Source organism: Manis javanica, chromosome 4 (assembly GCF_040802235.1).
Source record: "Manis javanica isolate MJ-LG chromosome 4, MJ_LKY, whole genome shotgun sequence".
Lineage (NCBI taxonomy): Eukaryota > Metazoa > Chordata > Mammalia > Pholidota > Manidae > Manis > Manis javanica.
The window spans coordinates 177,964,110-177,990,721 of NC_133159.1; the positions used below are offsets into that span (position 1 = coordinate 177,964,110).

The 26,612-nt window shown below is 43.1% G+C and overlaps 3 protein-coding genes across 9 annotated transcripts in view; 1 reads left to right on the forward strand and 2 right to left on the reverse strand.

The window, feature by feature from the left end:
• Positions 1–5,471: 5,471 nt before the first annotated feature.
• Positions 5,472–7,154, reverse strand: H3-3B (H3.3 histone B). Its single transcript, XM_036996940.2, has 4 exons — positions 7,001–7,154; positions 6,423–6,560; positions 6,175–6,328; positions 5,472–6,079 (listed from the first exon to the last, which is right to left on the reverse strand). The coding sequence occupies exons 2-4, from the start codon at positions 6,548–6,550 to the stop codon at positions 5,951–5,953; spliced, it is 411 nt and encodes a 136-aa protein (XP_036852835.1). The 5' UTR covers positions 6,551–6,560; positions 7,001–7,154; the 3' UTR covers positions 5,472–5,950.
• Positions 7,155–10,625: 3,471 nt separating this feature from the next.
• The window catches only part of UNK (unk zinc finger), a 32,133-nt gene continuing 16,146 nt past the window's right edge, over positions 10,626–26,612 (forward strand). For 4 of the 7 annotated variants that reach the window (XM_017674742.3, XM_017674783.3, XM_017674765.3 and 1 more), the window contains exons 1-4: positions 10,674–10,813; positions 14,401–14,655; positions 14,955–15,119; positions 15,245–15,345. In XM_017674742.3, coding sequence (XP_017530231.1) covers positions 15,111–15,119; positions 15,245–15,345 — 110 coding nt within the window. In that variant the 5' untranslated portion in view covers positions 10,674–10,813; positions 14,401–14,655; positions 14,955–15,110. The other 3 variants (XM_036996937.2, XM_073235941.1, XM_017674751.3) reach the window with 3 other exon arrangements.
• UNC13D (unc-13 homolog D) overlaps positions 23,377–26,612 on the reverse strand; it is a 35,039-nt gene continuing 31,803 nt past the window's right edge. The window contains exon 32 of the mRNA XM_073235936.1: positions 23,377–24,708. Coding sequence (XP_073092037.1) covers positions 24,650–24,708 — 59 coding nt within the window. The 3' untranslated portion in view covers positions 23,377–24,649. The remainder of the gene's footprint in view (positions 24,709–26,612) is intronic.

A 26,612-nucleotide genomic window follows, 5' to 3' on the forward strand; every position in this document is an offset into this window, starting at 1 on the left:
GATTTTATTTGGGAGATGTGTTTACTCTATTTGAATCCCATCTAGCACGTTACATGAAATTTGTTCAGAAGAAAGTCTGCCTCTGGTCTTTAACCCTCCCTCCATTTCCTGGCCAGATATTGCAGGACTGGGAGAGGCAATGGCACTTTAATGGGGACCCTGTCCCGCAAAGTCTGTTTTCTGCTCTGCTGGATGAAAATTAATTTGTACCAGCACAGCCAGAGCCAACTGTCACGCAGGACTGAGGCATGGTGATAGAATTCCCAGTAATATCCACCTCAGAGACAGTGATGGAGGTACCACCCATGCCTGGCGGACACTGAGGCACATCTGCCCAGGCCATTGGTGAGACCTGGTGCGCTGTCAAAGGACAGGCACACTCCAGGGGGGCCTCGTCTCTACCAGAGCGCATGTCTGTCTCTGAACCCAGTTCTTAGCCCTTGGGGACTCCTTGCGGACTTGGTCTTTCTTCATGCAAAGGTCTGCCCATTTCATGCAGCTCTGGTTTTTCGGTTGCAGTCACAGCCTGGTTCCCTGATGGGACTTGGGTTCACATCCCAAGCCAATATCTACAGACATGGTCTCTGAAGTATTTGCTCTCAGCAGATGGCTCGCCCTTTCACACTTTCTTCTTGTTGTTGTTCCCAGACAGTTAACCTCTTTCCTGATTTGGTCCCCTTTGCCCTTCTGTAATACTAACTATGAATTTTGAGCTTGTGGGAAGCCCTGACATTGGGGCTGAGAGGCAGCCTACAGGGCGGTACTGGTTGGTCGCTACCAGTCTCTGTTCCAATTGGTCAGTGCCCTTGATTTCTGTTGTCAGGTATTTTTAGTTACCAGGCTTTGCACAGATTATTTCATTAAATCCTTGCAAGCTGATGGGTAGTAACTATTTTTATTCACATTTTACAGATGAGGAAACACCAAAGGCCAAGAAACTCTTATGAATGGGAGAGCAGGGCCTTGAACCTGGGCCTGGTTGACCATGAGCCCATTCTCTCAGCTGCCACCCTGTCCCCAGGAGCATCCTGACCTGCTGCAGCCCTGCTTACTGAGCAGTTATGATCTAAAGTGCAGGCCTTAGTAAAGGCCAGGAGTGGCACCTGCTCTCCCAGCCCCCTGGAGCCCCAGTTCCTATGTGGACCACTCCCATTTTTGGAAGTGAGGCCATAACTGAAGCTCTTGGGAACTGGACTGATTCTTGGGAACCCCCTTCCTGTCCCCCACCCGTGTGTCAGGAGCAGGTCCAGCCACCTGTGCTGAGGGGCTGCCAGGCCATTTGGTTTTGTCAGCATGTCTGGAGCCTCTGCTGTGTGCCAGGCACAACTACGAGGCAGGCAAGACCTGGGCCCCACCATCAGAGCACCAGGAGCTTCTTGCCCCTCCCTGGCCTCAGATGCCCCTACTAAGAGGGACCAGCTTCAGGCCTTCTCTTTATTGGTGCCCCCACCATGACCCTAACGTTCCTGCCGCCTAGGCTGCCCGCCACCGAGTTGATGGCCAGGGAGCGAATCCAGAACTGTAAGACGCAGCTGACAGCTCAAGGCCACGGCCCCCTCTTCCTGTGCCTCCCATCAGGCACTGAAACTGACCTAGGCCTCCAGGCCCCCAGGGGTGGGCAGGAGGATTGAGATTCCCCGAAGGCAGGGTGCTGGGGAGGGAGAGGCCTTCGGGGCATCAGGCCGTGATGCCTGGGCCTTCAATCCCGTGCCTGTCCCTTCTGCTGATGCTCTTGGCTCAGTCCTAGGCAGTGAGGAGCTTATGGAGAAGGTCCTGAGGCCCAGAATGTCCAGCAGAGGGGGTAGGAAGGGAGGAGGGCTTAATGGACCCCACCTCCACGGGGTCATGTGCTGACCCTCACACACCCCTCAGCAAAAGGTTGCCTAAGGCCCCCTAAGCCTGCAGCCCAGCAGCCGCACCTTCCCAGAACCCTTTTTTGTCACTGGTCCTGGTGGTGTCTTACACTTCTCCCTTCCTGCCCCTCCTTGATTCCAGTGTGTATGTATATTCCCAGAATGGCAGCTTCCTGAGTGAGGATGCCTGGCAGCCTCCAGAGAGAAAACCCCAGACCCTGGCTTCCTGGCCATGTCCCTCTGTACCCACCCCCCTTCCAAGTCCCATGTGGCCTTTCAGCCCCTCCAGGAGCCACAGCCTCGCTGAAGCCCCCACCCCTTGCTTCCCTGGTGACTGCAGAGCCTCTTAGCTTCCTCCCTGGGAAATGGCAATGGAGGCAGAGTGTCCTCTGCTCAGGGCAGAGGTGTGATGCTCCCGACTGTGCCTTAGTGATAATTCTGGCCCCCGCTGGACACGGACACTGGGCGTGGGGCTCAGGTGAGGACGCATCACCCGTGAGAAGTCCCATGACTCTGCTTGGCACAATGATGGTGTCTGGGTGGGATCCCTTACTGCCAGGGGCTGCTGGGCACTCAGCAGGACCACAGTAAGCAGGCACCCCCAGGAGGGAGGACGTCAGCCTCTGGCCCTGCCTCACAGCGTAGCCCTTCTGTGTGGCATCCATCTTCGCCTACAGCCCTTGCTTGTTTCCCAGACCTGCTGGCAAAGGTATCAGGGAGCCAAAGGGCAGTCACCTGGCCCAAGAGGGAACGTAAGCCTTCTCCCTGAGGGTGCCTATGGGACTTGGGTTAGCAACCTGGGCAGGGGCCTGGCCTTTCCTTCCTCTAGCCTTGCCCTCAGAAGTTAGCCAGAAGCCAAGCCCAGCTGGATGGACATCCCTGAGGAATGCCCAGAGTGGAGGACCACCGCTGGGGTGAAGAAAGAAAAGGCTGGGGGGACCAGGAAAGAGGCAGCCAGCTCAGCTGTTTTGTGTCAGTGTCTGAGGTGGGGCCAAGGAAAGCAGGCTGTGATTGCCTTGTTGAGGTGACTGTGAAGTGCTCCCAGCCCAAGGGATGGGGAGGTAGGGGTGTCGACTGGAGGGGGCTCAAGGCTCATCCCCAGTGGACCACAGCACCCCTAGGTGCAGTGAGACACTGCACACCTCCCCCTTCTGGAGCAGGCTAGCTTAGCCATAGGTCTGAGGCTCTGGTCCCTCGCCCTCAGCTGCTCTCGAGCACAGGCTGAGCCCATCCTGCAGAAACTGAAGGGCAAGCCCGTGAGTTTCCTGCTGACCCCGTGGGGTGGCTGACCAGACTGATCCTGAAGATCAGAAAAGGACTTCGTCTGCTGCACAGACCCCAGCCCCAGTGCCCCACACAAGCAACAGGTAGTGCTTGCCAGGAGCCAAGCAGGGGGAGCCCCAGGTGACTCCTCTTGGGGAAAGCTGAGGAATGACTGAGGAAATGAATGCAAGTAAATTTCCAGTACAGACAGTCGGCTCAGAGCCTGTTTCCCAATGCTCCGAGATATCGGTCAAGCATCAGCAACGGTCCCTGGCTATGGGCAAAGCAGCAGGATGGGGACGTCTGGCAAGGGGTATGGCGAGGACCTTGCCCAAAAGACTGATGGGCACCCGATCTTCTGTGTAAGGACAGACATCAGTAAACAAGCTGGGTTTCAAGTGCCTGCCTCCCTGGTTTTCTTCTTTATACCGTTTTAAACACTCTCTCCCAAGTGGGCCTGGCTTCTGGCCAGCAGCTTCACCAACACATAATGGCCCTCCTACTGCTTTTCTAAAGGCATATGCTCGGGTATCCAGGACAAGGGCAGTTTGGTTTTGAACCCTCAACTTACATTCCCTAATTGGGAGTTGAGTTAAAAGCAGAACAGGTATGAAATGGTACTAACTTGAGCAAATTGTGAGTTCAGAATACGGGTCTGCCCACTCTTCACTGAATACACTCCCCCAAATTCAGCTGAGTCGGGCCAGGCTGTTATTTCCCAACAGGTTATTTTGTGAAAACATGTTATCATTCAAATGAAAACCATTAACAAGATGATAATTCTCTTTATGAAAACTTTTATTTTTGTCTCATCCATCAAGGGCACAGGATACCTCCATCAGCTCCAACTTTTGCTTTTCTCCTTACAAACTGTTGTCACCTTAACTAGGGTGTGGGAAGCTTCCTAGAACGAGAAAATATTGCCTTCTGGATTACATGTGCACAAGCCAAGTGTGGAAACACAAGTGGCACTATTTAAGCAGCAGACTCCAAGCTGCCCAATAAAATCCAAGCACCTTCTGCATCAGAATGCAGACATTGGACTACACCTTTGACACATTAAAGCCCAATTAAATTACCTGAAGTCTATTCTAGCTTGCTTCTCACAAGCTCTCAATCTGAAACTACTGCAAAATTTAAAAAATTTTATCAGAACCTAAGTGTTTTCCTACAGCTACTAGCTTCAAATATATAGAATGCTTTTGTCAATTAACTGGTGGTTTTTCTGTCCCTGTCTTACTGACATAACTATGCTTTACTGCTGGCCATTACTGGTCAAACCTAGTTTCATTCATACTGAAAGGGCAGCTTAGGCCAAAGTGAGTTCTGTACCTGTGTAGGCTTGTTAAAGTAACTGTCTATATGATACATATCTGTAAATATGTTTCATGAACAGATCCCCAATGTGAGCTCTAGAATTTTAAAGAAATTTATTTTCCCTGGTCTATGTTGCACCTTGAATGAAAGTATTTCCTAACATTAGGGGGGGAGGAGCATATTACCAGTCTTAGGCCCACACTGTGAATATGGCAATCATAACATTTTTAGAGGACTGCTTAAGTGCTTTCTATAAACAATCCCTTTGTCTAATAAGCAAAACCTGAACTTTGTATCTGATACAAACAACCTAGATATAATAGGCATATTCAAGCTTTGCACAATTTAGGTTTTTGACACTTAGTTGGATAAACAAGTTTATTTGTTAAATTTAGTCAACATACATAATTGACCTAAAAACTTCAATAGTGGAGGATCAATTTTAAAACAACTTGGAAGGCCATCTGTTTAAGTGATTTTCCCAGGATAGTATACCAGGTGTAACCTAACCAAACACCATCAAACTGGCAGAAGTTCAATAGGCTGGAGCTGTATGCCCCTCCCCCCACAGCAAATTTACTCAAAGGGTTATAATACAAACTCCACAAGGAAAAGAACCTCAGTATTGTTTCCTCTTAGTAGAGAAAATTCAACCTAGTTATGAGATCAACCACAACACAAAGAAAAGCTGCACTAACTAGTTAAGATTAGTAACAGATGATGCTGGTGTGAATAACTTGTATTATAATCTAGAGCCCTTATAAATAAAATCCCCCGTTAGTGTTTGCATTAGCTAGAGGGTTAGTTAACATGTGGTAGAATGAGGACTTATGCAAGGTGTAATTCGCAAAGCATTTTACTATTATGGAAACAAGTGCAGTCTAGTTAGGAGAAAACCAACTGGACTAAATTACACACGCCTTAATGACAAGACTCCCCACCATATGTGAATGTAAAACATTTAATTTAAAAATGTTGACACTACAATATATAAAATAGCTATTATAAATGCACATAGTGTATTCTATAGCTGCCAGGTTTACTTTTTTTTTTTTAGGAAACTGTAAGTTACACTGTGGTTAAGACTTGTATTTTCACCCTTGAAAAAGCCCACATTCTATCACAGTGATGTATGGTCAGACTTAACAGCCCCAATTGTTAAACACTTGGATCAAGTCATAACCAGTTTTATTGCAAAAGGACCCTGTACACATTTATCAATTCTAGTACCTTAATAGCTACCCAACAAGTCATTAACATACAGAAACATGCATCATGAGAAGCAAGAAATATCACCCATCCCTTCTGCATATTAGCAACTTGTCACTCCTGAGCAACAGTGCTCACATCACTGAGGTCTGTGAACAGTCACTTTTCGCATTCATCCTGAGTGAAAGATGGAATGACTTAAGTACAAATGCAACATATTATAAACAATTTCTTACAAAAAAAAGTCACAAATTAAACCAAAGTATTTTACAGAATTTACTACAAAACACCATAAAAATTGCCTTCACTTAAGCTCTCTCCCCCCGTATCCGGCGAGCCAACTGGATGTCTTTGGGCATGATGGTGACTCTCTTAGCGTGGATGGCACACAGATTAGTATCTTCAAATAAACCCACCAGGTACGCTTCACTAGCCTCCTGTTGAGGACAAGAGCCACACTATTAAACTCTGCGAGGAGAGAAACCGCTCACAAGCCCGCCTCCCGTGACAGCCTCTGTCTCTGTCGTCTTACCTGAAGCGCACCAATGGCGGCACTTTGGAACCTCAAGTCAGTTTTGAAATCCTGGGCGATCTCCCTCACCAACCTCTGGAAAGGCAGCTTCCGGATCAGAAGCTCGGTTGATTTCTGGTAACGACGGATCTCTCTAAGTGCAACGGTCCCGGGCCTAAGGCAAGCAGGGGAGTGTAAACCGACACCAGTTAGCTGACAGCACCGCCAGGCCGCGCGCCGCCAAGTCATTGTCCTTCTGCCCGGCCTACCTGTAGCGATGAGGCTTCTTCACCCCGCCGGTAGAGGGGGCGCTTTTCCTGGCAGCTTTAGTGGCCAGCTGTTTACGGGGTGCTTTCCCACCCGTGGATTTACGAGCAGTCTGCTTGGTTCGAGCCATTTTCTTTCACCTAAAGTAAACACCCGTGACTCCGGGGCCGCGGCGCTCGCCCCCCGGAGGCAGGACAGCCTGACGCCCCTAACCCCCGCCTCCTCTCGACGGCAGATGGCCCAGGGCCGCTGCCTCCTCCCCCTCCCCTAATGACTCAGGCTACGAATAGTAGCAGCAGCCTCCCCCGGAGGGGGTGGCTCAGGGAGGAGTCACTTCCCCTCTTCGTCGGGCGGAGGCCGTTGACCGGAACCCAAGCATCGGGACTTCTGAATCACCACCGAAAAGAGGTGGAAACCCGGCTCCGGAAGGAAGCCCTAGAGGCAAAATCTCCCGACTTCTCGCCCAACGCCAGCGGCCCCAGCAGCCCACACCAGCAGGCACTCGGCTTCCAACGACCCCGACCAGCAGCATCAACGGCTGCCAGGGCTTCAAGTTACGGGTAAACCCTAGAACGCTTACCCAATGCTGAAGTCGAAGACCACTTCTTTGACCGCCGCGCCGCTTCTGGGGCCCACTGAAGAGCCGCAGTGGCCGAGCAGAAAACACAAGACCCCACAACTAAGGACCAAACTGCTCTGTGCTCCGAACCCCCCCGATACCTCCGTTTTTATACCGACGCTTCACGCTGCGTCTATGCGTCATAGGGCCCTAATTTGCATACACCAACGACTTTTCCTATTGGCGGGCACTTTAGCCGACGCTCTGACATCCCCCGACACAAAGGCTGTGCTTTGGCCCCGCTCCCTGATTGGTGAATACATAGGCTGCTGATTGGCTGTTAAAGTGGCCTAATGATTGGATGAATGCAAAGAGGAATGGACGAATCAGAGTTTAGCACTAAGCGGATATTCTGATTGGATAAAATGGAGCTATGTTTGGATCCTTCCTTTGGTTCCAAAGCTCTACAATAGAAAGTCAATGCAAATGAACTGAATTGGTCTCTATCAGGACTTATTTACATCAAGCTTATACAATGCAGTAGAGGTTACTTTAACGAAATTTTTGTAAATATTTCCCAATGTAAAAGGAAATGTGTTCTTTGTGGTTATTCTCATTAATATTTTGATAAGTGACATAGGGCAAATGAGATTTCGAATTCAGTAAATTATATTACCCAGTATTTCAAATATCACACATACACGTTGTAACCAGACAGTAATGTTTTCATTTGGTGGGGTGGGGTAAATAAGAGATTCAAATAAAAAAATGTAATAAATGATTTTATAAGTACAGTTTTGTATGCTCTTAGGCCTTTACAAAACACTTGTGATTTCAATATGCTTAAACAAGAAGTAACTCACTACACAACATATTTTTGAATTACGTATTTCAACTGAGCGAAATAACTACAGCCAAAATGGGAATACTCCTAAGACAGTACCTGCATGTCCATAAAGGTTAAAGGAAAGACATGTGTGTCCTTTGGTTTAATGGTATGTCCTGGTAGGTATTCTAAGAAACATGAAAAATGTATACAAATGGCAATCCTCACCTTTGCCTAAGTAAATGTCTTGGATGGATTGTAATATTCAGTTCTCCGGATGAGTGAGGTGTATAAACTACCAAAGTATGCTTAAGGTTAAGACCAGTCAAACAAAGCTCAGAAAATTGAAATAGAGCAGTGGGCATTCTACTCCAAAGCTCTTATTCTCAGTTCACTTAAAATCTTAAATTATCAAAATAAAATGTAGCGAAGTCAAGTAAGCATAAATTTCAATTCAGAATTTAAAAATTTACTTGTGACACCAAAGGTACCTTTGGTCAATAGCATTAGTAAGGAAAAAAATGTACAACTTGAAAAATATCTTTGGCTCAATATCTGGTATCAAATTCCTCTCATTATTTTAGTCCTCACAATCTTAATATGCTCAATGATGTATTTAATTATCATAGCTCTAAACTTTTGTGATAATTTAGTTAGCCTTACTTTCCCCCTTCTCGAAGTTTAGGGTAGGGGAGAAATTAAGCTTTCTATTTTATTCATACCATGCTGAAAAATCAATATACAGGGTCTTGCCCTGTTCTCAGAACCTGTGTAAAGCTAAGGAACAGGGCACTGGTTAGATCCCTCATAAGAAGCTGTCAAATGTTCTGGGGTGTAATCAGAAAAATACTGTCATTTTTTGTTTTGTTTTGCTCAAATGGACTGAAGAAGCGGACTTCTAAGTAAACATCCCCTTTGTGCTCCAAAATTTTTCTGAGTTCCAGAACCTTGTCTGTCCCGTATCTCCAAGAGGAGAGACAAGTATTTTTTTTAGCCAGTTTTTCTTATTGTTAGAGAGGAACTAAAACTGCTCCAAGATAAACTGGGTATGGATTCACAGTCATCCATTTAAAGGACGATTAGTGGAAATAAGTCTGTCCCTCTTACTTGACAGTCGCACAGGTACGTTTTTCTTTTTAAGTTGGTATAGGGGAAGAAAGGCAACACAGGAAATAGGAAAGAACTGAAAATGTTTAGACAAAACAATGCAGAAGGTTATGCACTTAAGAGTACTGTCCTACTTCCTGTTCTGTCACTGACTTGCTGAGTAACTCTGTGCAAGTTACTTAACTTCTCTGAGTTTCAGTTTCCTCTTGTAAATTAAGTAGTTTGGATGATATCTCCCAATTCAACCAGTACACACTTATTCTCAAACTTATGGTATACCCTTATTTAAAATCTAGCGCTATGAATTAAATTTCCTCATTCAAATCACACTCGTGTATTTCGGGAAAAACATATAAACCAATTACTTGATTTAATAATAGATTTAAAGCAATACACTACAACTTTTATTTGTCCTTTTGGAATTTTTCATCTTCAAACGCCCCTAGTGGTTATACAACTGATTTGTACTGTTTAAAAAAATACCAGTTTCTCAACTTTGTAGGCTTAAGATTTGGCTTCTGATGTGAATTTATTCGGAACTAAAAAGTAAGTATGTGTCATTCTTAAATATTAACAATTTTCCATTCACCCCACCCTTCCTCATTCGTAAAATTATTCGAAATGTTTCTTTAATGAGGCAATCATTAACATAATCCTATCTAATAAAATATAAATCAGTCTTAAAAATGACTGAAATAAATTCAATATGGAAAACAAAGTTAAATAACAAGTATTAAGATATCTTTTTAGAACTATAAAGTTCACAGAATCAAATGCCTAGGTCTGAGGGAACTGGCTTATTTTTATAAAAGCCACATAGTTATGAAGCAAGAAGGGGAAAGAGAGATGCTTTCCCAGATAGAAAGGCTGTTCTAGACAAGGTAACTGCACCCCCTACTCAAACCCTGGCCCTTCCTCCAGACAATACGTGTTGCTTTGCAACATCCCTGCAACTAACTTGTCAGTGTACCTGAGACTATTCTAGACGGAGTTAAATTCGTCCTTGGCCTCTAATGTACTGGAAACAAGTTGGTCAAGCCGGGTGTCGAGTTGAGAAGGGAACGAAGTCGTGGAATTCCAAGTTTCAGGGTTGGTAAAGGTTCATGGCACCTCGGCAAAGACGTGGGTACAGAGTATCGTGTCGTGTAGCTTTACATTAGCAAGACTTTCTTAAGTTTCCAGCAGGCGGACTCTCCTTCATGCCTCTCAGGTTCGTATCGCTGTAGGAATGAGGATGTTGGCAGATTCCAGGTGCCTGCAGCACAAAGGCCTAGAGTTAAGAACGGATGGTACAGATTCATAAGCACTGCTCGGGGCTGGCATCAGAACCGAACCCAAGCTGTACTAAATCTGGAGGTGAGCTAATCATTATCCTGTTGGCAGTAAAATTACACTTGGAACTGATTCACAGAAGTCATCAGGGCCTCCCTAGCTCTGGGTCCCTTTTACTCCAGGGGCGCCAGTTCCAAGGAAAGGACCCCCTACTAATCTGGAAATGCAGTGGTAAAAAGGAGAAACGCCGCCGGACTGCATTTCCCAGCAGCCGTGGCAGGCCGGCAGCATCCGGGACACCGTCCGCAAGGATCCCTGGGTATTGTGGTCCATTCCTTTGGCAGCAACCCTCTACCAACGGTAAAATTCCAGCCGGATCGAGGACCACAACTCCCAGCAACCCTTGCTGCCGTGCGGGGGGTCTACACGTTCTCGTGGCGCGGCGCAGGCGCACTGGGTCCTCGGCGCGGACCGCGCAGACTGAATAATAAAAGGGGAGCGGCGAAGAGGCAGGAAGACAGGACCATGTCGAAGGGCCCCGGGCCCGGCGGCTCCGCAGCTTCCTCGGCGCCCCCGGCCGCTACAGCTCAGGTGCTGCAGGCACAGCCCGAGAAACCGCAGCACTACACGTACGTAGAGCACCCCCCCCGCCGCGCGCGCACGCCTGACGTCAGCGGCCAGCGTGAGTCACGCGCGCAGGGAGAGCGCGAGGCGGCCTCTCCCTCCCCCCTTCTTCCTCCGGCCCGGCCCAGACCGGTTCCAACCTGCTAGGGCTGGTCCCAACTGCCTCCAACTGCCACCAACCTCTGGTCGGGCCCGTGGGGCGGGAAACTTGGTCCCCGCCGCTGAGTGGGGAAGGCGGGAGTTTGGGGTGCGGAGTGCACACATCTTAGGCTAGGCCTTCGAGGCCTATCTGCTCCTCAGACCAGAAAACCACAGTGCCCGGCACTTGGCAGGGCGATGGAAAGTCCGAAACAGCCAGGATGAGTTCTTCGGGGTGCAGCTGTAGGGCCGCCAATGAATGACGGCCAGCGTGAATACGTGTCAGGCGTCTCCCGTGCTGTGCCCAGGAGGCCTTTTGTGTTCCTAAAGCCCGTATGTTGCCCATAGAGGCCATTACTTGCTTGAATACACTTAACAGTTGACCCATCTTGAGTCAGGGACCCGAGGGTGTGGGGACGGAGTACGTGCTCAGGCCCAACCGAAGTGTGGCATCAGAGGGAGGCCAAATTGCTGACACAAGAGCCCAGTAAGGTGGAAAACCCCTTCCTGGGAACCTGCTTGTATCTAAGTGTAGGTCCCTACCTTCTATTTCCTTTCGAGGCACGTTAAGCAACTACCTAGTGCTAAGTGCTTTGGGAGAAAGATGAAGAGAGGCAGGGCCTTACTGTTAAGCAAAATGTTGGTTTTCATTTTCCCTGATGCTTTCAGTGCTTCTCATCCCTTGGGCTCCCAAGTGATGTGCAGGCTTAGCAGGATCACTTGGAGCCTGGGGGTTGAAGAACCCTTAAGAGCCACACAGTGAAGCCACCTGGTGAACTAAGAGCGGAAAGCATCTGTTAGTGTAGAAAGAACTAAAAGTAGACAGGAGCTCGTTTGTCACAGAAGTAAGCCCCATTGGGAAATTGTTCTGGGATTGGGGAACGTCGGTTTTAGGAAGTGTATTGGTTTGCTTTTAAGATTCTCTGCTATTCATTGAAATCATTTGAAGCTTTTTCTTGACTACAGTCTGAGTCAGGTTAACTATAACTTTTCTAATGTGGCCATTGCTTTACCGGTCCTTTCCAACTGGAGTTTTTTTTGCAATCCTTCCACTGGTTTTGGTGAGATGGTCTGATCTCAGTTGAACGCTGTGGTCAAGCAACAGTCTTGTTTTGCAAATCTTCAGACTTCACAGTAATGGGAACTTCTCTATAATCCCTGGTTGCTCCAGTCACATTTTAGCAGCCTTTGGTTCTGTGTTGTGTTGTCCTTGAGTATACTAGGGAATCTATATTAGATTTCCTGATCATTTTGAATTGACACATAAAACAAAGCAGCTGTATAAATGTTAATATCTGAGTCTTGTCCTCTTGATGCTCAGTTTAAAATCTGTCTTTTCATTTCTTGTGGGGTGAGTGTAATCAGTCTTGGCTCTTGAGGTGGCCTAGTGTATCAACAGTAGTAGGTAAACTGCCCATGCCTGATTGGTTTATTGGAGGTTGTAGGTGTTCCCAATCTCTTAATTTTCTGTTATCTGTTCATCTGTGTATGTGTGTGTGTGTCTGTTTGTTTTTATTTCTTAAAATGGGAGCTCAAGGTCAGTTGTCTTCTGTGGTAGGTGTATGGGCATTCAAAAGCTGTAATGGTTTGGAAAACTGAATTCCCTTTTCATCCTGGGTCTGAGGAGCAAGGAGCTTGAGGACACACAGATAATAGCATGATATACTTTTTTGACTCTTGATTTTTTTTTTTAGGTGAACCCATTTGTTGTCCTTGGGGATTAGGAGGCGGGAACATTTTTATTTTGGCTTCAATATTTGCTATAGACTTTGAGCTGCTCAGCATTTTTTCATTCTCCTTTGCAGCATGAATTTCCAGAATTTGTTCCAGTCTGAATATGGCCTTATCTGTTGCATTGACCCCATTGCTGAACACAGATACAGATCCTTTGTTACTTTTTAATTTCAAAGGTCATATATTTTTTTATCAAAGTTTTTTACCTTGTAAAATTTTCTCATACATCAGTTACTTTAATTTTGTGTAGTTTTTGTGCCTGATATTTTTTGAGGTTATGTGGCATGCATTAATCTTTGCAGTGATCTAAAAGAAATTTGCATAAAAGTTGAGTCTCACTCATCATAATGGCAGGCTTGGCAAACAGCTGAATCCACCAAAAGCAAAAATTGCCTTCCTGTATGCTTGCCTTCTTGCCCTTTTTCTTGTCCCATAACTTAAGTCCTAGAGTTTGAGCCCTACTTTTCCTAAACAAGAGGATTATTCACAACATAGCTTGAAGGATAATTATTTTGTTGGTCTTTTTTCCTAAACTCTTGAATAATCTTGCTTTAAGGGAAATGTTAAAATAATCCTTTCAGCAAATTGGTGTAGCAGTCACTTGTGCTAGACCTGAGGAATTCAGCCCTTTTAGGACACAGTTATATCAGAATTTCCTCTGTTGTACAGCTCCAAGTATTTGATAAACACCCAGTGAAATTAAAAGGTGCATGTAGTAGTACTCTTCCAATACAAGAGCCATGTGACCTCTTGCTAGTTTAGTTTCTCTTTTTATTTGATAAAGACTAAATTTAACCCAGGTTTATTCAGAACAAATCCAGTTTATAGAACTTGAAGAGTTTTATAAAAACAGATTTAAGAATGGGAAATTTAGAGGCAATTCCATCGAGAAATGTATCTACAAATTTAGCTAATCTTGGGCTTTTTACTATATAACAGTTAATAAAAGGGCATAGTTGAAAAGTGTAGAATAAAAAAACATGCCTTCTAAAATATCCAAGTTTCTGACCTCATTATTTTGACCTGTAAGACGATGTAAGACTCAAAGACATTAAATCATTTTTGGATTCCTTCAGCTGTAGTTGATTCTAAGTCTCCTTAATGCCCTGTTTCAAAGGAAAATGAGATTCTAGTTTTGTGAAGTTTTTATGGAGTTTTCTGGCTGCTGAGTGATTTCTTATATGTAGATAGGATAAATGCTGTATAACCTCATCTAGCCAGGTGCCGTTTTAATTGAGGACTGTTTCCTGGGCATCTTTAAACAGGATAATATAGTAGTACTTCCATAGATAACTATTTTGAGACAGTTTCTTAGTTTATACATTATATAAATGTTATGAACTTCATTTGATTGCATCTGATTGTGTTTTGGAAAATCCGGGAAATGAACATGTATTTAAATCATTATTGCAAATTGCGATAAAATTATAAACATACTAGAGTACAACTTGTTGCATAGCAGAAGTAACTGGAAGCGTTGCCTAGCAACCTCAGCAAAAAATTAGTTAAATTACCTATAAACATTTCTGGATCTTATTTACTTGTTTATCAAGTAGAACAAATTTCTTGCAGGACAGAAATTAAAGAGCTCAGTCAAGCCCACAAAGTGCCCGTGCTAAGGGTAGACTCAAGCTTAGCACCTAGTTGTTATTTGCTATATCTACATTAATGATTAAAGTGAAGATTTGCTTAATGGTTAAGTTTTTTTGTTTTAATCCAGCTATGTTAGATACTAAAGAAGGCTTCCCCACAATCCATATGCATCTGCTTTGACTGGTGGTTTCTATCAACCTACAAAGACTGACTTATTGGTGAGGGCAGCTGGACAACTATGAGAGCAACTTAGAGAAATCCATCTTGGGCACACTCTGTAAAGGAGCTCCTTCTCTGGAAATAGCACCCCAGATAAGTGCACAAAAGCAAGACACCCTCGTGGACCTACTTCCTCCCGCTTTCAACACCCCGATGCCTGAAGGTGAGGTCTCCTTCCTGTGTGTCTTAGAAGCCATGAGCTCACTTAGGTAACGAGAGCCCCAGCCTGAGCACCACACATCTGCAGGCTTTTCTGCCAGACCTGTGCCTAAAGGTTGTTTTTCTCATTAGGAGAGACTCTGGTCTAGGTCAGAAGAGTGGCGAAAGGTTGCAGTTAAAGCTACATTACTATAAATAGTGGACTGATTTAGGGATTTGTTTCGCAGATGGGATGATATTTACTTAATGATTAAGTTTTTCGTTTTGTTGTTGTTTTTTTTTTGTTTGTTTGTTTTAATCCAGCTATGCTTGATACTAAAGGAGGTTTTCCCACATATGCATCCTCTCTATTTTGAAATTGCAACTATGGACAGTTATGGCTAATCCTAGTAGACTGTCTTCCCTTCTTTTAACATCTTGGATGAATTTGGGGCACACTAATATGTTATGTGAAGATGGATGTTGAATGTAAGTTTCTCTGTCATTCTTAGCCAATATATAAAAATTACATTAGCCTAATTGCTAAAAATGCTAAGAATTTGGGTTCAATATCCTTCTGGACAATGTAGCTTTCTTGTTTTCTTACCATATAGATACTCTACAGATTCACCCCAGCTGGCCATCTTAAAATATCTCCATGGGCAACAGAGATAACTGGAGAAAGTTTGAGTAAAATCAGTGCACATGATCATAGGTATGGGCTTCATTTTGCGGGTGATAGAAATGTTTTGGAATTGGATCGTGGTGATAGTTACACAATATAGTGAATATACTAAAAACCACTGAAACATACACTTTAAAATGGTGAATTTTTATGTATAAATTACATCTAAATTTTTTTTTAAAGGTTAAAGAAAATCAGTGCATATAAGTCCCTATTACTAGAGAGGCCTTGGCTGCATCATTCAGTATGGGAAAGCCTGCAGTTCGTGCGAAGCGCCTTGGCATCCTTTTCCCAGGCCCTGTGTATCCATTCTAGGTGAAATGTCCGCATGTTGTAGGTCTGTGGAGACACTTGTAAGATGCAGAAGTGAATACTTAGCAAGTTTGAGACTCCTAGTTGTTGGTAGTTGTACTTTAAATTGTGTCTGGACAGCTATTATAAGGAACAAACCTATTTTTCCTGATAACCTTTGTAAAATGAATTGTGTTTACCTTCTAGGGTGGGTGGGAGCTAGAAGAGGAAGTTGCTCTTTTGCTAAAATGTAATAGATGCCATTCTTTACCTATTTCATGGTTGCTTTAATGTTCACATGGGCATTTCCTTAAGGACAGGCTGTGTGCTTTAGGCATTTAAAAATGATATCAGTGGCTTTAATATTTTAGTTCAAATAATCACAACAGACTTTTTATTATTTCTCTGTAAAATCCCTCAACTTTCACCCCTTTTTTCTTTGCCAGTGTATAGAATTTGACAGCAGTATCAAGAGCTGATGAGGAGGAGAAGATGGAAAGGAGTCTAGCGACTTAAAAATCTCATAGCGTTCTCTGTGAGGTGACCTTTTTCCTATTGGTGGCTTAATTTATTTAGGAGATCAAGAAGATACTAAGGCCTATAACAGTGTTATCATATCATACCTGAGCTTATTGGAATGTGTCCTTCCTTTCCTTGGTCTTCATATCACAGTTTGCTTTTGCTGTTCATAAGTTGACTGATTTGTTTCCCACTAGTATTTGAAACACCATATGGCCACCAGAAATCCTAAAAAATGAGGAAGGGGATAACCCATGTTCCCACCTTCCTGTGAAATTTTGGCCACAAAATTAAAGAGAGGTAGTTACGCTTAGGAAAGAAAAGGTTGATAAAAACCTTTGGCATGGTGTTTTATGACTCAAAAGTTTCAAGTAGTAGCTTTTAGTAATTTTGTAAGAGCATCACTCTGTCTTTTTGATGTGCATTTTTCTGCCCAGAGGTGCTGATCCTTCGGCGGCCTTCCGCTTCAGGACTTCATGCAGATCGAGCCTGTCTCAATATAAAGTAGAGACCTATACCTGTATTTCCTTATTTAAAAAAAAGAAATTTTACTATTGAACTAAGTACTTTTTAATGACTCTACAAAATGAATATTAAATATCCAGTAGAGCATGTTAAAGTTAACATTTCTGTTTTTATTTTTAGTAACTTATTTTATTGTATTGTAATTATAGCCTGTCAAACTCCTGCCCTGTTTTGAACAGCTTCTACAGAGTCACTTAAGCTTATTTACTGCTACTCTTGTTTTTCTTTTAGCTCAATTAGAAAAGGCATAGTTAACAGTCAACCTGGTGTTTAAGAGTTCTGACTCCAGGGCCAGACTCTGGGTTGGGAAACCAGCTCTGCTACCAGTGAGACCTTGGGCAAGTTACTTCTCTCTCTCTGTGTCAGTTTTCTGAGGATACCAGTGGTACTTGTCCCATGGGGTTGTTGAGGATAAAGTGAATTAATATATGTAAAGTGCTTAAAACAATGTCTTGTACTTAGCACACTGTGTGTAAGTACTGTTCTTGTCGACAGCTCAACAAGGCCCAAGTTACTGCCTTGCACTGCCGCCTCCTTCAGCAGCCTTAATCAAATATCTTTTTTTAGCTGCATTCACACTGAAGTAGATTCTTTAGTTCATAGGACAAATGTGGGTCAGTGTTGTCCTCAGAGCACATTCCTCTTTTCCATATCCATTCAAATTTTACTTAAGTTGTTACTCCTCTGTGCAGCCTCCATTAGACTGCCTGTATCTTACAAACCTTTTTATCTTCTAATCAGATCCACTCTTACAGGGCCAAAGACTCTATTGTACAGAAAATTGTGTACAATAACACATCAGTTTAAACACACATATTAAAATGTTCATCAGATTGGAGGTTATTCAGGCCAGTTGTGTACAGGAAAACTTTGAATCAAGTCACGGTGTTAATCATTTCTTTAAGGAAGAATGAATCAAGGTTTTTAGTACTCATCATATATTCTCCAAAATCAGGGATGTGAGTGACCCTTATATGAACTTCTCTTTCTTTAATTGTACCAGTTCCAGGATCCTTAGAGCAAGAGGACAATTACAGAAAGAAGGACCCAAGGACACACATGACTAGTTCCACACCAACAGTATATGATTTATGGCTCTTGTTGGTTCTTGGGGCCAGGATGGCGCACAGGTTTCAGACCTTTCTCCGTGCAGAGTGGCTGGAACATTTGCCAGCCAGTGGCTCCCCCGCCTGAAAGTGCTTTGCTTCTCTCAGTGCCTGTAGTGCTTGTACTGTGGGGTCCTGTGTGTGTGTATCTGTATGTTAGGGTAGTTTCATTGTATCTAGGAAGTTCTCCTGGCCCTAAGGTCTTAGGATATTTACTCTTTGGCTAAAAGCCAGTTACAGCATTAAAGCCCACCTTACATGTTCAGATACACTCAGAAATTCACTAGATACTTGTTTTATTTTCCGGAACAATACTGAGTTTGCTTTTTCTGCCAGAGAGGATATTCTAAACCAGGACCACTTCAGAAGATTGGAAGCCAAATCTCTATAGCTGTGTAGCTCTTCATCAGAATTATCTAAATACTTACCAACCACCCATTTTAGCTTTATTTGGCCTTGTTTTTTAAAAGCCATTTTTTTGGCAGTTCCAACTGGTGTGGTTATTGTTATAAAGTTGTGTGGTTTCTGGGTTGGTTATGTTTGGTATCAAAACAATGTGTCTATGTCCTTGTAAACAATAGATCTAGAACAGCTAGTAATTTACCTGAAGTTCTTCAAAAATGAGGAAGGACTTTCAGCAAATTGTGAGAAATATGTATTTATTTTTATATATATATATAGTATGTGTGTGCATTTATATTTAGACAAGTAATTTAGGATTGTAATGTGCCTTCTGCTCTTAAAGTATTCTCCTTGAAGTTAAAAAATATTTTATTCTCAAACTTAAAAAAATGAAGAATCTTTGATATGCTATGAAGTATAAGCTCTATGACTGAATTTCTTTTTAAGAGTTTCATACGGGGAAGAAGAGTGGCCAGAAGGGTCGCTACAAATATGGAAAACAGTAGATTATAGAGAAGTGTCATTTGAGCTTTTGGGTGCTGCCGTATGATCTCCGACAGTGACTGGGTGGTCTTTCGATTTTTCCTTCGCTAGTGTCAGAATCCTATCGCACTGTGGTTAGATTTCAATACAGAATATTTAAGAACATGACCATTTCTTGAATTTTAAGATGCTGTTTCCATGATAAAGCTTATACATTGCTTGAATAAGGTGAAATTCAGTTTTCATAAAATAGCCGTAATGAAGACGAACACCGGCGGCTCATTTAGGGATGCAGGCGCCCGGTCAGTGTTGCCGCTCGCCGCCGCCCCCGTGGGGCCGGCCGGCCCAGGACAGCAGGCTCCCGAGCGGCAGGTGCGTCCTCGGGGCCCTGCAGGGCCGGGACTGCTGGGCTGCAGGGCGTCCGGCCGGGTTTCTTCTGTCAGCTCCGGCTCTTGCCTCCTTTTTTGCTGTCCACTGCTTTTGAGGTGATCAGGTCTGGAGTGAATCCTGTATTACAGCACCGCCCGTCTCTTCCTGTTGCTTCTCCAGAGGCCACACTGTTTTGCCTATTAGCCTTTTTTTTCACATATGACCTTTACATATGTGCCCAAATCAGATTTTACAAATCATAAACAGATGACGGTCTAATAGTCATTTACTTTACAAAAAGATTTACCATAGTTCACTCTCCCCGATAAGCATTTTTTTTTAATCAAATGTGCATCGCGGTGGTTCAGTAGTTCCCCCCTCCTTACTTCCCTTCTCCTTGGTAACCACTAGTCACTTCTCAGTGTCTGTGAGTCTAATGGTGTTTTGCTTTGTTTTTATATTCCACAAATAAATGAAATCGTAAGGTCACTGAGCATAATACCCTCTAGATCCATCCATGTTTCAAATGGCAGGATTTCTCTTCTTTTTATGGCTGAATAATACTACATTGTGTATATGTACCTTAGCATCTTTATCCAGTCATCTGCTGATGAACACTTAGGTGGCTTCCATTATCTTGGCCATTGCCACAGTTCACTTTTAACTTAAAGGAACTCTTCTGGCTTATTAGCAACATACATCTTTGATTTAATTTTAGATCAGGTTAGATTCTCTGTCAAATTGTCATTACTATGGTGGATTTCTTTCTTAACAAGAAGTTTTTAATTCTGAAAGTAATTAATCACAGTTACAGTAAGGAAAAGCCAAGATAACCCTTGAAGTCAATAATACTGGATGTGTTTTCCTTTGCAGTTTTCTGTCTGTATATAGTTTATCTAATTGTAGTCTACATATTTTTATTCTTTCTCTTTCACTTAATATATCTTTAGTTTGTCCCCAGCTTTTGCCAAATAGTCATAATACCCCTTGGTTGTTGGAGGGAACATAAAGGAATTTAATACATCTCTAGTGATCTCCCATTCCCAGCAACAATGACAGATCAAGCCATCCCACTAGTTGCTTTTCTTGTCTGCATGTGAGGCAGAAGGTCTCAAATTAGTGTTTATGGTGAGAAACAGGGCTCTGCAGACATTGTGGGAAAGGTAGCTAGAGAGTCACTGGTCTCTTAATTGCCAGGAGAAGCATTTAAGTCATAAGTTAGAGTCACTTCCCTCTGTTTTTGCTGGGTTAGTACATCACTGCTGTGGACCAGGCTTATACCACTTAGGATGCTTTATACTTTTGCTTTTCCTTGGACAAACATGTCTTGAAGACCTACTATGCATAGCTCCATGTAGGGTACAAAGGTAATAGACATGATTGCATAAAAAGCAGTTGAAATTAACTGTGGTACTGGCTGTATTCATACAAAGCAGTGGAAACATGGAAGAGGGGATGATTTAACACCACTGGGCAGGGTCAGGGAACCCTCATGCAGAGAAAGAGCCAGAAGGGTGATCCACATACAGGGAACAACATGATTGAAGGATGGAGACATAAAGGGAAGGTGTGGTGTGTTGGGGAATACCAGCTCTTCACAGCAGAGGTCTGCAAACTATGGCTTGTATGCTGAATTCAGACTGCCATCTGCTTTTGTGTGGCCCACGAGCTAAGAATGGTTTTTATATTTTTAGTGGTAGAAAAAGAATCAGTATTTCATGCATGAAAATTACATGAAATTGAAATTTCGGCATACATAAATGCAGCTTTAGTGTAACCCATGATATACATATGATTTGTGGCTGCTTTTGCATCATAAGTGTAGAGTCTAGTAGTTGACAGAGCCTGTAATGGCCCGCTTTGTGCTTTGCATTGTTGTTCAGTGCCCTACAAACCACAGTGATACCATATCGGCATACCACAATGTTTTATTTATTCTTTATTACCAGTGCCAACCTATCATGTCAAAGCAAGAGAGGAAGAGAGAAGTGGACTTGGAATGTCATGTTTTTAGGGCACAGTGAAGTGTGGATTATCTTGTCATCGACTTAGATGGCAAAACTGTCTTGAACAAAAAAGCTGTGCTGAAAGAATCCATCAGCATTACTAGTCTAAGCAGTTTTCACAATATTCCCAACTCATAGGAAGCCAATAGTCAGAAAATTAGAAAATTGTAAAGGGATTGTTTCATCCCAGCAGAATTTCTTCGCAAAAATGAAAATGAGGCTGCAACTGAACTAAGTTTACGAGCGATGCGGCTGTTAGCTACACAAGGAAAGCCTTACTGATACGGATTAATTAAATTGTGTTTGATTGCAGCAGCTGAAGAAAAGTGTCCAGAGGAAAAAAACTTGTGTAAGTGTCAACCTTTCGGCAAGAACAATTTCTCCAAATGTTGAGGTCAGAGGGAGCAATATCCATAGTCAGAAAAACAAGGCAGATGATTTCGTGTGGTTTTCCTTGGTTTTTGATGAGTCAGCAGATGCTCCTGTTACTGTTTAGTTGTTGTTTATTCACGGAATTGGCCACGTTTGAAGCGACTGAAAATTAGCCTCTGAATAGTCTACTTAAAACAACTCCGCCTGAGAATATTTTCAAAAAGTTCAAAAAATACTAATTCAGTACAACCTGAAGTATAATCTGCTACTATCTGCTACAGCTGTTGATTGTAAGAATATTTGTGAAGTTGAAAAAGATTTAATTAGACAAATCTACAAAGCTTATGAAAATGTAAGATGTTTAAAGCCTGTGGTTATTTATTGTATTACTCATCAGCAGGTTCTTTGCAGAAAATATTTGAATCTATCATTTGTTATCGAACCATTAGCATCAGTGATAAACTTCATTCCTTGTGGACTTTACCATCAGTTTCATGAACTTTTGTCAGAAACAGCAGAATATTCTGTTATGCCTTACTGTACAGCAATTTGATGGCTTAGCAGTGATAAAATTTCCTTATAGTTTTTTAGATTCAGGGATGAGATTGAAATTTTTCTGAATGAGAAGAATCTTTCTCGGTCACTATTACCTAACACTAAGTGGCTTTGGAAATTAGTTTTGCTGCAGACTTTATAGTGTTTCTTAATGAATTTACTCCTAGAATTACAAAGCAAAACATCAGTGTCATCCAAACCTTTATGTTGCAGTAAAGTCATTCCAGCAGCTAATGTTGAAGGTCATGTCAAGCCACCTTACGTACTTCTTGTGCTGTCAAAGTTAAAACAAAGGCAAGCTCTCTGTTCCTACACAAATTTACTGTGGATGCGATTTCCAAACACAAACTACACTTGTAGTAATGATTTTGCATCTTGATATGAATGCAAAGGAAATTTCCATATTTCAGGATCCATTTATCTGTTCAACTAAGGAGTTTACATGAAACCTTCAAGTGGAAGTAACTAAAAGGCAAACGTCAAGATTCTGATAGAATTCTCTGTCTTCTGAGAGAGGGATATGCTCACTGGAAGCCATGCTTGTGGAATGATAACTGCGCTTGGCAATATCTATGTGAAAAGACAACTTTCAAAGATGAAATATGTAGAATCGTATTATTATGGAATCAGCATTAACAGATGAACATTTGTAATCAATTTTGATGAAAGGGACCCCTAACATTGTAAATGTTATCTCTGCCCCCACCCCGGCCATATCCATTCTTAAGAGCATACCTGTACTACCAAAGATTATAGCCAATTATTGTTACAATTTTAATTTCATCAATAAAAATATGTGGAAATTTGTTTTCTCTCATTATTGTAAGTACTACACAGTATCCTCAGTTTGGCCTCTTGGCCTTAAAGGTTTGAAATATTATTTGGTCCTTTATAGAAAAGGTTTGCTGACCCTGCTCTAGAGTTTATGGGGGGAGGGGTTGGTCATTAGCACCAGGCCTAGCATTACAGTGAGACTGTGTTAAAACACTATTCTTGAAGCAGTGGTGAACTAGATATGGATTAAAATACCAGCTCCTTTCACTCCATGGCCTCTGAACTGACATAGTTTTTCTGACAGTCATCACTAATACTTTTTAGTTTATTCAGTTCAAATTCTCATTCTCCTCCCCAGAAGAGAGTAAAACACTCAAACTCATAAATCCATTATGTGAGACCACTTGGAATAAAACTTAAAGTTTTATCTGGAAATTGAGCTGGTGGCAGTTTAGCACTTGATTTAGTATCTCCTTAAGAGTGAAATAATTTACTGAATTTATTGTGAATTCCTTACATGTTATCACTGTTGGTTTAGCGGGTAAGTGATTGAATTTAGATTTCAAGAAGCCTGGTTTTTGCTGTTTTTAGAATTTGGGGAAATAGTCAATAAATGTTCAACATTATTTGGAAAAATCCAATAAATTGAAGTATTATTTAATTTTTTAAAACAACGTGCTTTGTATTTGATTTTAAACGTTTTTATAGAAAAGTATTAAAAGTTTTTAAAGCAGTTTAGCAACATGATCTATTATGATCCTACCTGTAAAAATACTGGGAAACTGTGTACCAAAAGGCTAACATTATTAGCTGTGAGATCAAGGGTCATTTTGTCCTTTTCTCCCTTTTCCAAATTTTTTGTAAGTGGGCGTGTTAACTTTCATAATAATCTTTTAACATTTGTAAGTAAACCATTAACAGGATAATTAATGTGATGTGCTAAAAAGGAGTGAAAGATGGCTTTGATTGAGAGTCCGCCCCCAGCAGGACAGACATGAAGGTGCTGCTCAGTGGTCCAGGTGAAGCCCTGACCAGCCAGTGTCCCTCTAAGCTTTGTCCAGCCCTTCTGCTGCCCAAAGGTGTGGGTCTCTCTGACAGGGCTCTTATTTACTCAGGGTCTGCATGGTTTCTGACCCATCTTGGCCATAGTAGGTCGCTATTCGAAGCTAGTCTGTTTTCATTGGCTTTTATGCTTAAGTGCCGGTCTTCCTGGGAGATGGGAGTGTGAAGAATTCAGTCCTTTGGCCCCATGCCTTCCCCAGATCGTGGAGGAGAGAAGTGGTTGGTGGCTCTTCTCTCCTTGGTTAGACACCAGGACTTTTTGGGTTTCTTGAGAGCTGAGCTGGTTGAATTGAAGAGTGAGTCTCAGCTTTAGTTTTTTAGATTGTGATTTCAAGCCTTTAAATGGCAAGATGGAGTGGAGCTTTACAGAGGCAGTTGTGCATTTCCATTGAAAATTTGTGTTTCATTTCAATCTATGAAAATAGAGAAGAGTGATTTCCAAGTGGTTTTCTCCTTGCCTTCTGGGCAGTGCATTCTGGTTATACAAGGTTGGAGGGGAAGATGGAGAATGGGGAATTCTAACCAAACACTTTGGTTCCTGGGTAGTGGAATGTACAGTTCAGTTAATGACTTAAGCAAAATGTTAAAAGTTTCTCTCATCTGATTATAATTGGTTGAAAGTGGGTTCTCTGCTGGCCTAAGATTCAGTCATTTGGCCCCATCTCCTGAGGGGCTTTTCAGTGCAACAGTCCGCCCTATCTGCTGAGTTCCCCTATCTGCTGAGTTCAGCGTCTCCTGCTTGGTAGGGCTTTTCACATGGAGATGGGATTAGGCTTCCAGTCTCAATGCTTTGCTTGCTGGTGGCATCATGAGACTGTTGGTATTGTTTTGTGGACTTTGCCTTTTCTGAGATTTTTTTATGTCTTGTATTCATTCAGCAAACTTTGTCGTTGTACTGGGTTCTTGCTTGCCATCAAGGACTTTATAATCTAGTAGAGAAAAATGTATATATTAATATGCAATGTAGGATAAGGGCTATAAGAAATATCAAAAGAAAGTGCTGTAAAAACTTAAAGATGTTAACTCTCAGCGGAGGACAAGGGCAGGAAGGGAGCACAGGGAGAGGCCAGGGCAGGCTTTGTGGAGGTGGTCGCATGAGAGGACTCATCACCATTGAACTCAGTCTTCAGAGATTTCTGCAGGTAGGGAAGGGCACGTGAGCAAAGGCAGGGAAGTTAGGGCTCTGTTGACAAGATACCAAGGACTCCAGTTCTACCAGCTGGAATGGAGCAGAATCAAGGGGAACAAGGCAGGAAAAGGACATTGGGCCAGATATGTAGGGGCTGGAATGCCAGGCTGAGTAGTTGGTGCTTACTGGTAGCTACTGAAGACTTTTTAAAATGAGAATTAAATTTGGGCTGTAGGAAGACTAATGAGCACTGTGCAGCATGAATTGGACAGGGGAGAGGCTGGAAGGAAGGATTCCAGTTTGTTAAAGGTGCCAAGTGGCAGCATAGTCACAGAACCCAGGAAAGGACTGACAGTTACCAAGGGGAAAGGGACTGGGGAGGGAGGGCGGAAAACAGGGCATTACGATCAGCACACATAATGTGGGGGTGGGGGACACGGAAAGGCCGTATGTACAGAGAAGACAAGTAGTGACTCTACAGCATCTTACTACGCTGATGGACAGTGACTGCAATGGGGTATGTGGCGGGGGGACTTGATAATGGGGGGTGTCTAGCAATCATGTTCAAGTAATTGTACATTAATGATATAAAAAAAAAAGGTACCAAGTCCCTGAGCCACAGCAGCAGACGTGGAAATGAAGAGGCTTAAATGGGTAATTTGTTACCTCTATGTCTGTCTTTCTCTGTGGCATCCTTGCCAACTGTAGCCCTTGTGGAGCCCTGGCATCTGCATGTAGCACTGTGGACATGGCTGCCCCAAGGAAGCAGGCTCGCCAGGACCTCTCTTTCTTCAGAAAGACAGGCTGCCTAGAGTCAGGGTGACCACATCTTAGAGTTCTTCCCCTGACTGTCCCCCTGGTCTTCATGGAGGCGCTGAGACCAAGCAGACAGGCACCAGTTCTTAGGGTTGCCAGATTTAGAGGATAAAATACAGGATGCTTGTTAGATTGGAATTTCAAATGATGGATCATGTTTTAGTATACATATGTCCCATGAAATATCTGAAATTACAGTTTAACTGGGTATCTTGTATTTAATTTGACAGCCCTCACCACTCTTGGCTCTTCTCTACTCCTGGCTCTGGGCTCAGCTTCGTCCTCGCATTTCTCACCTCTTACCTCCTGAGTCAGTCTCCGAGTACATCCAGAGCCAGGGCCGAGGAGGGTCAGCCTAGAAGTCTAGGGGATGGGCATCCCAGCTAGTGCCAAGGTTTGTACCTGTGGGCAGCATGAGGGGCAGCTTTCTGTATAACCACACAGAGGGTGACAAGGAGAAAGACTTTGAAGTCCAACGCCGGGGACACAAGAGCACCCAGCCCTGGAAGGTCTGCCGGGCCTCTGCCAGTGTCTCAGAATGTGCACAGGGCTGGGAGATGATAGCCTGAAATTTGGCTCCTTCTGCACCTCACCTGTCCTCATTTCCCCTTTGCAGTTCTTTCCTAGCCGCTCAACATCTCACAAAGGTACTTGTAGCTCTTGGACCCACACATAATTCTTTTTATTTTTTTCTTTCTTTTTTTGTCCATCTTTTCATGGTGTTTTGTTTTGTTTTGTTGTCATTTTTTTAAATCGATGTATTGTTAGCACAATTTACATTGGTTTCAAATATACAACACAGTGATTCAACAGTTACCCACATTATTAAGTCCTCACCCCCACTAGTGCAGTGACTGTCAACACAGGAAGATGTTAGAGAATTATTGG

Excerpts from the sequence above, each read along its gene's own strand:
- H3-3B (XM_036996940.2), bottom strand. The coding sequence starts at position 6,550 with ATGGCTCGAACCAAGCAGACTGCTCGTAAATCCACGGGTGGGAAAGCA. Across the intron at positions 6,329-6,422 it reads AAGAAGCCTCATCGCTACAG|GCCCGGGACCGTTGCACTTA; the intron begins GTAGGCCGGGCA and ends TGCTTGCCTTAG. Across the intron at positions 6,080-6,174 it reads CCGCCATTGGTGCGCTTCAG|GAGGCTAGTGAAGCGTACCT; the intron begins GTAAGACGACAG and ends TGTCCTCAACAG.